General features: G+C 40.3%; 1 protein-coding gene across 1 annotated transcript; it reads left to right on the top strand.

The window, feature by feature from the left end:
• The first annotated feature begins 9,874 nt into the window (after positions 1 to 9,874).
• LOC126460235 (phosphatidylinositol-binding clathrin assembly protein-like) lies at positions 9,875 to 10,885 on the top strand. Its single transcript, XM_050095908.1, has one exon. The coding sequence runs from the start codon at positions 9,875 to 9,877 to the stop codon at positions 10,883 to 10,885; it is 1,011 nt and encodes a 336-aa protein (XP_049951865.1).
• The last annotated feature ends 671 nt before the right edge of the window (positions 10,886 to 11,556 follow it).

Raw genomic sequence — 11,556 nt, 5'->3', positions numbered from 1 at the left:
CCTCTATATTATCTATAGTTCTCGTAAACTAACTCGGTTTTCGTGTTAGAAAACAAATATAATACCTCAAAATGTTTTAGGAAACTAGTAATTTTTACCACAGGTTTTTGTGTTGCCATAACAGAAATCTGATTTTGTGTATTTGCTTCAATTCTTATTAGGAATTAGCAACTTTTTAGCTTAACAGATTAAAAGATAATCAGAAGCTTAATTTAAAGTTATTTGTTCACTGCCCTCTAATACATTGCACCAGCAAAAATGCAGTCCCATTATGAATGCTGTTCTCAAACACACGATGAATTGGCTGACTTTCGTAGGCAGCTGGAAATCGCGCTGATAGCTGCAAATCTGTGTACTAGAAGAGCTCCACCTGTGATATCTGTACCAGAGGTAGCTCAAGTACTATCCTCTTTTGGGGATTCTGTGTCCTGTACAGATAGTAGAAGATCTGTCATTACTTTCCCACTTGACTGCAAGTGGAGTTTGAGTGATAGATCTAGGCGGCCTGTACAGGGCAGATGGTGGCAAGGTAGGCCTCAGGATGGTGTGCCGATCCTTCTAACCAACGAGATGGATGTCCTGCCGAGACTGAGCCTGTGGGTCTTCATATGTTTTGGGGAAACCTGTTATCTTCGTTGTCAAGAGGAGACAAACACAAGAGGGCAATCAGCAGTTCAGACATATGGCGAATGATGGTACACCATAGGAAAATGCCAGCAAGAGGCAGGAAACGACACCAGGTGCACTCAAGTGTATGTCTGAGGGCCTCATTCAACATGTTGAATGACTATTACCTCAGCCATTGAGGGAACAGGGTGCAACCAACTGCAGATCGTGCCTCAGCCAGTGCGGGAACAGAGTGCGACCAACTCAGATTGTGTGGCACAGTGGAAGAAACGGTGCATCTCGTCTGGGCTCTGAAGTCATATTTGGGTCATTCCAGTGACTGGCAGAGAGGGCTGAGAAGACCGGCCTTGTGTATAGAGTTTCAACGAAGCTCACAATTTTCAGAATTGTCCCCTGAACTGATCGTGGCTCTCTGGTGCTGAGTCGAGTGGAAGAACTGAACCAGATACTTTGAAAGTTCTGTGACAAGTTAGGCTGCAACTTCCTGGACTTCCGTCATACAGCTGAGAACTGTACGATCCCCTTAAATGGTGTGCACTACACATCAGGGGCTGCTTACCTGGGTAGCTGACTGTGTGCGGAGTGCACGAGGGTTTTTTACATTAGCTGAGTCTGCATCCAACCCAGATACCGATATCTACAGGAAACCCAGAAATATCAGTGTAAGATCGAAAGAAATGCTTCCCGTACCTGAGAGTATTAAAATCTTAGTGGTTAACTGCCAAAGCACTCGCAAAAAAGGGCCAGAGTTTGAAGCACTCCTGAAAACCAGTGAGGCTCACTGGTGTTGAGTGTATATCCAAAGCATAGGCAAATGGGAAATGGAGGTAGTGTATTTATCTCAGAAGACGAGAAACTCAGATCTATGGAGACAAAAATGGAAGCTGCTTGGGGCGAGACTCAGTATAGGGGTGAGGATAAAATGATAGTTGGATCCTTCTATCACACACCAGACAAATCTCTTTACGTAATCTAAAACTTTAGAGAAGAGAGTTCACATGTACATAAGTTTTTCAACCACACTGCGATCATTGGTGGAGACTTTAGTCATCCAACAGTTAATTGAAAAAATACAGTTTTGTCAGTGGTAGCGGTGATAAGATATCCTGTGAAACATATTACGAAACACCTTCTCTGAAAACTACCTAGAACAGGTAGTTAGAAATTTACAGTGCTGTGAAAAGTTATGGATATATCAGTGCTTGACAAATAGCTGTGGCAAAGAGCTGAGATCTGTCTACTATCTAGAAAAATTATGAGATACATTCCTAATAGAACTGAAATACATTCATCATTTAAAAGATTGGAAATAAGAGACAAATTATACACTGCAAGTACACTTATTCTTACCTCACTCATATTGAAAATTTACCCTTTTGTTTTTTATTGATGCAAATTTGTCAGTCATCCACTGATAGACGACTGCGATTTCCATTAAGAGATCTCTTTCAATGGAAAGCATTGCCAAGACCAAGAATCTTTCCTGGTTCCTAGAGATGCATAACAATGATTTTATTCTTTTCAGAATTGGGAAGCACCAATGTCATGGCAATGTTGAGAATTAGCTTCAGCAATTTAGAACAGCTTATAGTCTTTAGGTCATTAGTGATTGAAAACTCTGCAAGATTAATAGCACCAGCCAATGATGCATAGAAGATATCTCATTACATAGTTTCAACTTTTCCAAGAATGTATACAATGAACATGTTTCCTTACTGATATCTTTAGGAAACTTAGAGCAGTACTGAGGGAACTTTTCTGGAAGAAACAATAATGCAGTTCACCTGAGGAACAAAAACTGTCCTTAACCTCAGAAACTATCACATTGGACGCCTCCTTTTCTTCTCTTGTTTACTAGTTTTGTCTGAATCACCTTGAAACACCACGAAATGTGTACACAAGGAGCTTAGAAATAATATTCATTCAAGTGATAAACATACATTGCAGCTGCAGTAACAACAATCGCAATATTCTAGCCACTTTTCCAAATGCCACAATTTTAGCATTAAGTCTAAGCTCTATTTAAAAGTGAGAAAAATATAAAATGCAGCTATGCCAATGACAAAACATTTCCTCCAAATTTCTACCACCAAAACAAGTTTGTGAATGATTGCTGTTGAAATACCAATATTGGTAACACTGTGGGTGATGGAATGACGTATCCTAGTGACTTGGATAACAAATTACCTTTGTGATGTGTCCTCCACAGATTGATGCTATCTAATGCGGCATTTGGAATTGTTTCTATTCATGCCAATAAAGCGGAGTTACTAAATAAAGTTTTCCACAATTCCTTCACGAAAGAAGACAAAGTAAATATTCCAGATTTCGAAACAAAAATAGCTGTTAGCATGAGCGACATAAAAGGTGTTCGAAACAACTCAACAACTCAAATCACTTAAGAAAGGCAAGTCTTCCGGTCCAGATGGTACACCAATCAGGTTCCTTTCAGAGTATGCAGACGCAATAGCGCCTCTTAGCAATCATATACAACCGCTCACTTGATGAAAGGTCTTTTCCTAAAGACTAGAAAGAAGCACAGGTCACATCAATAATCAAGAAAGTAAATAGGAGTAACCCACTAAATTACAGACCCATATCACTGACCTCAATTTGCAGTAGGATTTTCGAGCATATGCTGTACTCGAATGTTATGAATCACCTTGAAGAAAATGACTTAGTGATACATAACCAACACGGTTTCAGAAAATGTCGTTCTTGTGCAACACAGCTAGCTCTTTATTCCCATGAAGTAACGAATGCTGTCAACAAGGGATCTCAGATCGATTCCATATTCCTAGATTTCCAAAAGGCTTCTGATACTGTTCCTCACAAGCGACTATTAATTAAATTGCGTGCATATGGAGTATCGTTTCAGTTGTGTGACTGGATTTGTGATTTCCTCTCAGAGAGGTCTCGGTTCGTAGTGATGGACAGTAAATCATCGAGTAGAACAGAAGTGATATCTAGCATTCTGCAAGGTTGTGTCATAGGCCCTCTGCTGTTCCTGATTCACGTAAATGATCTAGGTGATAATCTGAGCAGCCCCCTTAGACTGTTTGCAGATGACGCTGTAATTTACCATCTAGTAAAATCATTGGACGATCAGTTCCAATTACAAAATGATCTAGAGCGAATTTCTGTATGGTGTGAAAAGTGGCAATTGGAACTAAACAAAGAAAAGTGCGAGATCATCCACATGGGTACTGAAAGGAATCCGATAAATTTGGGGTATATGATAAATTGCACAAATCTTAGGCCTGACAATTCGACTTAATACCTAGGAATTACTATTACGAGCAACTTAAATTGGAAAGACCACATAGGTAATATTGTGGGGAAGGTGAAACAAAGACTGCACTTTGTTGGCAGAACACTTAGAGTATGCGACAAACCCACTAAAGAAACAGCCTACATTACACTTGTCTGTCCTCTGCTGGAATACTGCTGTGTGGTGTGGGATCCTTACCGGGTAGGATTGACGGAGGACATAGAAAAAGTGCAAAGAAGGGTAGCTCACTTCGTGTTATTGCGCAATATGGGGAGAGTGTCACTGATATGACACGCGAGTTGGGGTGGCAGTCACTGAAACAAAGGCCATTTTCTTTGCGGCGAGATCTATTTACGAAATTTCAATCACGAACTTTCTCTTCTGGATGGAAAAATATTTTGTTGACACCCACCTACATAGGGAGAAATGATCATCATAATAAAATAAGAGAATTCAGAGCTCGAACAGAAAGATTTAGGTGATCCTTTTTCCCACGCGCTATTCGATAATGGAATGGTAGAGAAGTAGTATGAAAGTGGTTCAATGAACCCTCTGCCAGGCACTTAAGTGTGAATTGCAGAGTAACCATGTAGAAGTAGATTTAGATGAGGCTTGAACCTCGACTGCCACACTCTGTGATGTCACTGTCGACCGTGCTATCCGGTGCTATGAGCAGGTCTGGACTAGCCTGTGCTCGATGTGCAGTGGCTGCACCGTCACTGAGGAGCTGCCATAGGAATGCAAATTCCCTGACTTTGCTTCGAGCCTAGTAGAGGTTTTAGGTCCATTGACAGGATCCTATAATCGCCTTTCCTTATCATTTTATTCGCTTTCCAGTGCACTTGGCATCCTACAGAGCAATTCTAGTGTTTTCATTGCTAAAGTTCGTACCAGAGAAGACTGAGCTATGACTCAATGTAGCTGTAGCCTATTTCTTTCTACGATTATTAAGCATCATTTGCTTGTTATGTTAGTTCTTTTCAGACTTGCAAATGCGTCCATAACGCCATTATGAGTCTTCTATGTTTCGTATGTAACCCAACTCACGACTTTGATTCCATAAAATGTTTATGTCTTGTTCTCCTATTCCAAAACTCTCTGGCATGCGCGAGTGAATGAATGTTGGTGTATTTCATTTTGCTGTACGGTTGTTTAGTCTACTGCAGACAATCAGTGGTAGTCTAACAGAATGGCCAACCCTTGTAGTTTTCAGGTAAGCAAAGAGATTTGTTCCCTTTGTGGAAAAGTTGCCAGCATTAGGTTGGTGGCAGAAGCATCATCTCTGGGTTTTCCTGGCCACGGGGTTGTGTGGGAGAAGTTATAGTGGGAGATGGGCAGTCTGTATCCAACTCTCCAAGGGTCCACAACCTAGGTCTCTTCGAAGAGGGGTGAGTTGATTTAACCATGTGGCGCTTTGTCTCATACCGAGAGGGGAGCTTTATGTAATTCAGTCTCATTGAACTTGCACCTTGTGCAGCTTATAACCTCGCCTTTGTCATATACAGATTGTTTTGTTGGGTTGCAGAAAGGAATGCAAGGCTTTTGCAGATTTTCAGTTTGATTTCTAATGCAGACTTTGGTCCGTAAGAAGATCATAGCAGAAAGGTGTTGCATATGTTGAAGTGATCTCACGTAGGAAGTGTGCCCTGGGTTTGGTATGAATGTTTTGCATGTCTGCGACTGCGTGTATTTACAGTCTAATCTTTTCCAAACCTTGATAATTTTTGCCTCTTTGTGAATTTTCTTTGTTTCATTACTATATGTCAGTCGGAAACCATCCACATGGGTTAATATTAGATTTTGTTTGTCCTCTGCCATTGCCCTTTGTCTATTCAAATGTGTTCTCTGAAATATATTAATTGTTCGTGGCTGTGTGGTTTAATGTTGCTAAAATTTGGCCACAGTATGTAGAAATTCTGTTTCCGCAAACCACATGGCCACACGAGTTAACTGTGAGCCTAACTTTCCCTTGGCCCCCTTCTCTGCCCTAGAGTTTACTTATTGCTCTGATTTAGGAATATTAAATATTTGCTGTCTGTATTATTCAATTGTATTTGTGGTTTGTGATTTCATGTTAAGCGTGTAAGCATGTATGTGTGGCACTCGTTGAGGCAGTTTCTCCAAACCGAGGTTCAACTTCAAATGCAACTGTGATATTCAGATTTACTCTTTTATTTAATCATTTCTCAACACATCGGAACAAATCTCCCAGCTTCGTTGCATGTTGATGTTGGGGTCGCCCTTCCAGTTCTTTGAGTGAATGTGGATCTGAATACGAGTACTGAACTTTTCCTGACCTCCCCCTCCCCCCTAATAACGACCGCGATTCTAAATTAAGAGACTCTGTTGTGAATTGTACAGCGTTTCATAAGCAATCATACGTAATTACCAGGCAACAGCAGATGTGTTATATCAATGTCTTAAGAAATAAATAATTTTGTTTCAAGTCTTATCCAGTGTACCGACATTCACTTTCTAGTTTCCTTGTTTGCCCATCCAGTGCGTTTCCATACACACAGGTCCAATAATTAGTGTTCCCTTTTTATTTTAAACAAGTTCCTTAGAATGGATTTTGTTTTCAGGAATGTTGCTTCAAGGTGCTCTTATTCACAGTGTTCACACACTTTTCACTTTATTTTAGTATTAGAGTCATGTGAACAATCCCTGGATCATATTGATAATTGAATCCCATTTTTTATGAGTAACATTACAATGAATGTTCTTTTAGGGGTTTTTTCTTATGACTAAATTAATTAATTTTCCGACTCAGTCGAACTTCTTGTTTGTCATGTGGCTATAATTGGTGGCGACCCAATCTTTTACTTTGATTTAATGTCAGATAGCATTTCCATTTGCGTCTGGCTCTTTTAGCCATCCGGATATATCTCAGGGCTCCACTCATTTCATAAACACCACTTAAGACCACGTCACTTACACCATTATGAGGCAGTAGGATGCTGGATGACCAAAAATTGTTGACTATAACACATTTCGTGGTGTATATTAATCTTCCTAAATCAAAAGAGTATAGGAGGACACATAATTATTGGGGGTTGTGCAACACTGCATCAGTACCATGCACAGCCATTGTATTCACATTGCCCATAATGTCACATCATGTCAGTTTGCTTAGCACAGGACTGAGTGGTGAAAGTCAGACTATGAATTACAATCCATGATGCAAAAAGTCGTAGTATAGTATCGGAATTGAGGAACTAACAACGATAAAGTTTATTAACAGCCAAAGCAAACTTCATATGTTACATTATTGATTAGTTTTGTGTGGTAAAGTGCTGAGTAGCGAGACAACATTCCAAAATATCGACATTTATTTGCAAGCGAAAATATATACATACAAAAACATCAAACAATATTTGCAAGGGAATAACTATAGCCTGATACCGTATCCATTATGTTTCTTTCTTACCTAACTGATAACATAATAAACATGTATATTTTTCTGCTTCATTAGTACTGACTTTTCACTCGAAGTTACTTCATCAACTTACGTTCTTATTTATATACAGTGATGGTGACAGCTCTGTTCTGTTATTGTAAAACATAAATAAATTTTCTCTTTCGCATACCTGATCTCGCTTGTGGAAGAACACCCAATGAAAAACTATCCAACTCGTAACGGAACGTTTGCAATTTGTCACGAAAACACAGCACAATGATAAAATAAAAATTAAGAAGAAACGAAAGCACAAAATCTTCTACTATAACACAAAGGTGGCGAAGATACGTTAACTTCTGATACAAACAGACGACGCCACTATCAAAACTTTATTCCTGGACAACCTTGATGTGACGTGGTGCGATGATCTTTTGACTGCCTGTGTGGACGCCGCCATTTGAAATGCACTTGGAATGTTTTGACATGACGTGACAGCTGGTGTGAATTGGCCTTTACCCGTATACTTGTCCTGTACTTCGTTGACAGCTCTTATAAAGTGGTGGCAGATTTCCCTGGTTATCCTGTATAGTTTTATCAATATCTTTGCAGCAATTGAATGTTTGTTTGCTAGTTTTTGTAGCTGAGTATTGTTTGCAGATCACTTCCTCCATACACACATGTAGGCTTAATTTTTTAATGCACATTTTCTGTACCTGTATGTTCACAACTTTTTAAATACTGTATTTGAAGTTTCTGGCGTTTATCCGAGGCAATACTCTTCATATAAGCATTACAGCACATTTGAAATCAGACAGATTGTAGCAGTTCATTGAAGTACACTAGCAATCATTGCTTTCAATGCATTCTCTTTCGTTCACGTCTTGTACTTGCCACATCAGTATTTCGACAGGAAAGATTTTGTACATTGCATAAGTGTTGTATCTTCGACGTTGTTAGTTTTTTTGCATCAGTTTTCAAGTAGAAACCGTAAGATACTTGCATTAATGTTTTGTATAGCTGGATTATTTAATGTTGCAAATTCCTCTGCCAAAACATGACAATGGAGCATCTTTCTGCAGGAAAAGAATTTTAGAATACAAGCAAGAAACACAGTTACTAAATTCTACTCACGATGTTTGTTAGTATCAAGTAGGTTACAATTACTTTAAGTTCAATTTAAATGCAGTTGTGACCACTGAAGTTAACAAAAGAACTGAATTAACGACTAAGTGGTTAGCTATCAATTGTATCTTTGTACAATCTCAATCTGAAGACAAATATTACCTTGCTATGTATTTATATGCCAATACATTTGAATTGTGATGGCTAAAAACTTTATATACTAGAAGCTGTGGGGACCAAGAACCACTGGCTCTACACCCCCGCCCCCCTCCCAATAATAACGCTGCCCTACCGCAGCAAGAACAACTGCATCTTTGCCAGATCAGTTCTTGTGTTCTCTATAGCCGCGCTCTATGCTACACGCATCTTGTATACGCTGCGAGAATAAAAGTATTCATAGTGAATGACGGCAGTGCGAGTGATTATTTATCGTCGTAATTACAACGCCCGTTCCCCACTACCTTCAACGCAAATAATAAATAAAGTAAAAAAAAAATTTACCTCTTTGGTTGTGGTTAGGTAAGATTCTTTATACCTCCACGATTATTAGCCAGTGAGCATAATGCTAAGGTATTGAGCTGTTATTAGCTGGCTTCCCCAATAGTATTCGACGATCAAAGAGGCAGTATTACACTGGTGAAGTTTTATATCTTCGACTTCATTTGTTATCTTTCTCTTTCTCGGCAAGAGGATAATATAATCAGTGAAGTATTACGTGACTGTATTGTGTAATTTATGTAGGAGAGAAATTGTTATTGTGCAGTTTACTTATTTAAAATGAGTTTAGAATCTCTGGGGAGTATCAAAATGTATTATCGAGAGTTTGGCAAGAAACTGGCGTACTTTCCTGTTTGAGAATGCTGTCTGCATTAGCAATAATGAAATACTAAGTTAACTATGGAAGTAAGTGAATTACATTAGTTTTGGTGTTTACTTCAGTCCGCTACTAGTGAAATTCTCCAGTCTCAGTTATGTGGAAGTCTAGAAGCCAATCCATTACAGACCGACTATTGGCTGCCCGTTACACTCTGACAGGTCAAGACGTGCCAAAGACAGTGTGTAAGGCGACAACCGACCAACCTATCCCACCGAAGAAGAAGCACTTGGACTACCTTATCTATTGTACCAACAAACCCAATGTGCAAATAGGCGAGCTAGCAAATATACTGGCCGAACGTGCGCACAGCTCTAGCTGGATCGTCGTCTTCAAAGCCCTCATCACGACGCACTACATTCTCATTCATGGGAGCGAGCGCTTCTTACATTATTTGGCCTCATCCACGATCACATTCGAACTGGACCAGTTCTTGGACAGAAATGGAGCTTGCGGTTTCGTCATGTCACCCTATATTCGGAGATATGCCAAATACTTGAACAGGAAAGTTTCTGTGTATAGAACAGTAGTGTTCGACTTTTGCAAGGTGCAATCGGGGAAAGACGCCTCCACATTCGCCACGATGAGTGACGAAGCTTTCTTAGAGATGCTGACGCTGGTGCAAGACGTGTTGGACGCCCTGCTGAATTTCGGCTGCTCTGCTGACGACCTGAGCAACGGAATAATAGTCATGGCGGTGAATTTACTTTTCAGAGACCTCATTCGCCTCTTCGTTTTCTACAACGAGGGCGTAATAAATCTCTTGCGGAGGTACTTCGACATGAAAAAGAAACAGTGTGAGAATGCACTGACTTTGTACAAAAATTTCCTCGCTAGGTTGGAGTGGATCCCGGACTTTATTAAGTTTTGCGAGACAGCAGGCCTGAGCTCGGGCAGCGTGTGTGATCTGAGGCACGTGCCCGACAGTCTGCTGGACGCGCTGGAGCAGCACCTGTCTTCCCTGGAGGCTGGTAAACCACAGAACGGCAGAGCGTTCGAGTTGTGGCAACAGACCCGACTTGCAGCAAACAAAGTAGTGGTACACAACACGCCCTGCGACTTGTCTCTTAGCTCATTTCAGCCCTCCTCAGGAAATGAACTGTGCAAAGTGATGTTCAAAGAGCCCGAGCGCAGTTGTAAGTTAGACGCGTCGCGGAAATTAGATTTCATTTACGACGATCCAATAAAACTCATACGTAATCCTTTCGTTAGTCTGGAGCTCTTAGCGACAAAGCCTGCGATTTCTCCCGCAGATGTGTGCACAAATTATGCACCGGTAACTGCATCATCTTACGCACCACCTCCTTTCGTGTCTGACGAAGACTTCACAGCTGCTTTTCGACAAACAGAAAATTGTAACGCTTCGCACGCGACGAGGAACGTGAATGCTGTTCGTGATATCCATCAAGAGAACTTCTCGAATGTGGAGAATAATTTTTCTTTCGACAGACGTGGAAGTATCGCCAATCCTCAAGCGAATTTCCCGAGGAATACATCAGGGTGGTGGCCGCAGCATCTGACTTCGAAAAACAGTCCCGGCTACTTACCAATGAGTGCTTCCATGAGCAACAAGTTGGCTGCATTTCATATGTAGCTGACAGCAGCTTGACGATAGGTGTGAGTAGTAAGTACCACATTGCGTTCCAGTGCCTTCTGTAAAATCTCATCGAAGGAGTTGTATAATTGCAAATTGGTACATTCCGCATAAACTTTATTTTCAAATAAATAACTAGCCTTTGTATTTTTTCAGTTATCTTTTCCAGACCATTGCTGGTTGTGTATTTTACTCTTGGATCGATCAGTCGCTTTATCTCAAGAGACACTAGTGATTCGTTCAAGTTGCAAACATTGTAACACTTCCGAGTCCGCAAAACTTTTTTCTTAGTCAAAATGTCATGCGGGAGCATCTTCGTTTTAAAACAGTGGCTGCATGTGTAGGGCTTTAATTTCATGACGAAGAGTCACATGGGAGTTTTCACGTCTACATAACGGTCGTGATTGAGCACCTGCATATTTACAGCACGTCTTTGAGTAATGAAGACTTTGTTTTTTGAAGATAAGTTACCTCAGAACTTTTTGTCCATATAACATTACAGAATGAAAATATTCAAAGTACCGGTACGTAACATAGGTACAACGAACGAAAAGGTGTTTCTGAGGAATACGTACAGTACGTGATCAGTTTGTAATGCTGTGATAGCCTCTGAAGTTCGTATTCGTTGACTCTTCCAACGCTGCTTCGTAGAATTTATTTATGAAAGGAAA

The sequence above is a fragment of the Schistocerca serialis genome, chromosome 1, assembly GCF_023864345.2.
Source record: "Schistocerca serialis cubense isolate TAMUIC-IGC-003099 chromosome 1, iqSchSeri2.2, whole genome shotgun sequence".
In the NCBI taxonomy this organism is placed as follows: Eukaryota; Metazoa; Arthropoda; class Insecta; order Orthoptera; family Acrididae; genus Schistocerca; species Schistocerca serialis.
This window is presented reverse-complemented; position numbering and strand designations above follow the sequence as displayed.

Excerpts from the sequence above, each read along its gene's own strand:
- LOC126460235 (XM_050095908.1), top strand. The coding sequence starts at position 9,875 with ATGAGTGACGAAGCTTTCTTAGAGATGCTGACGCTGGTGCAAGACGTG.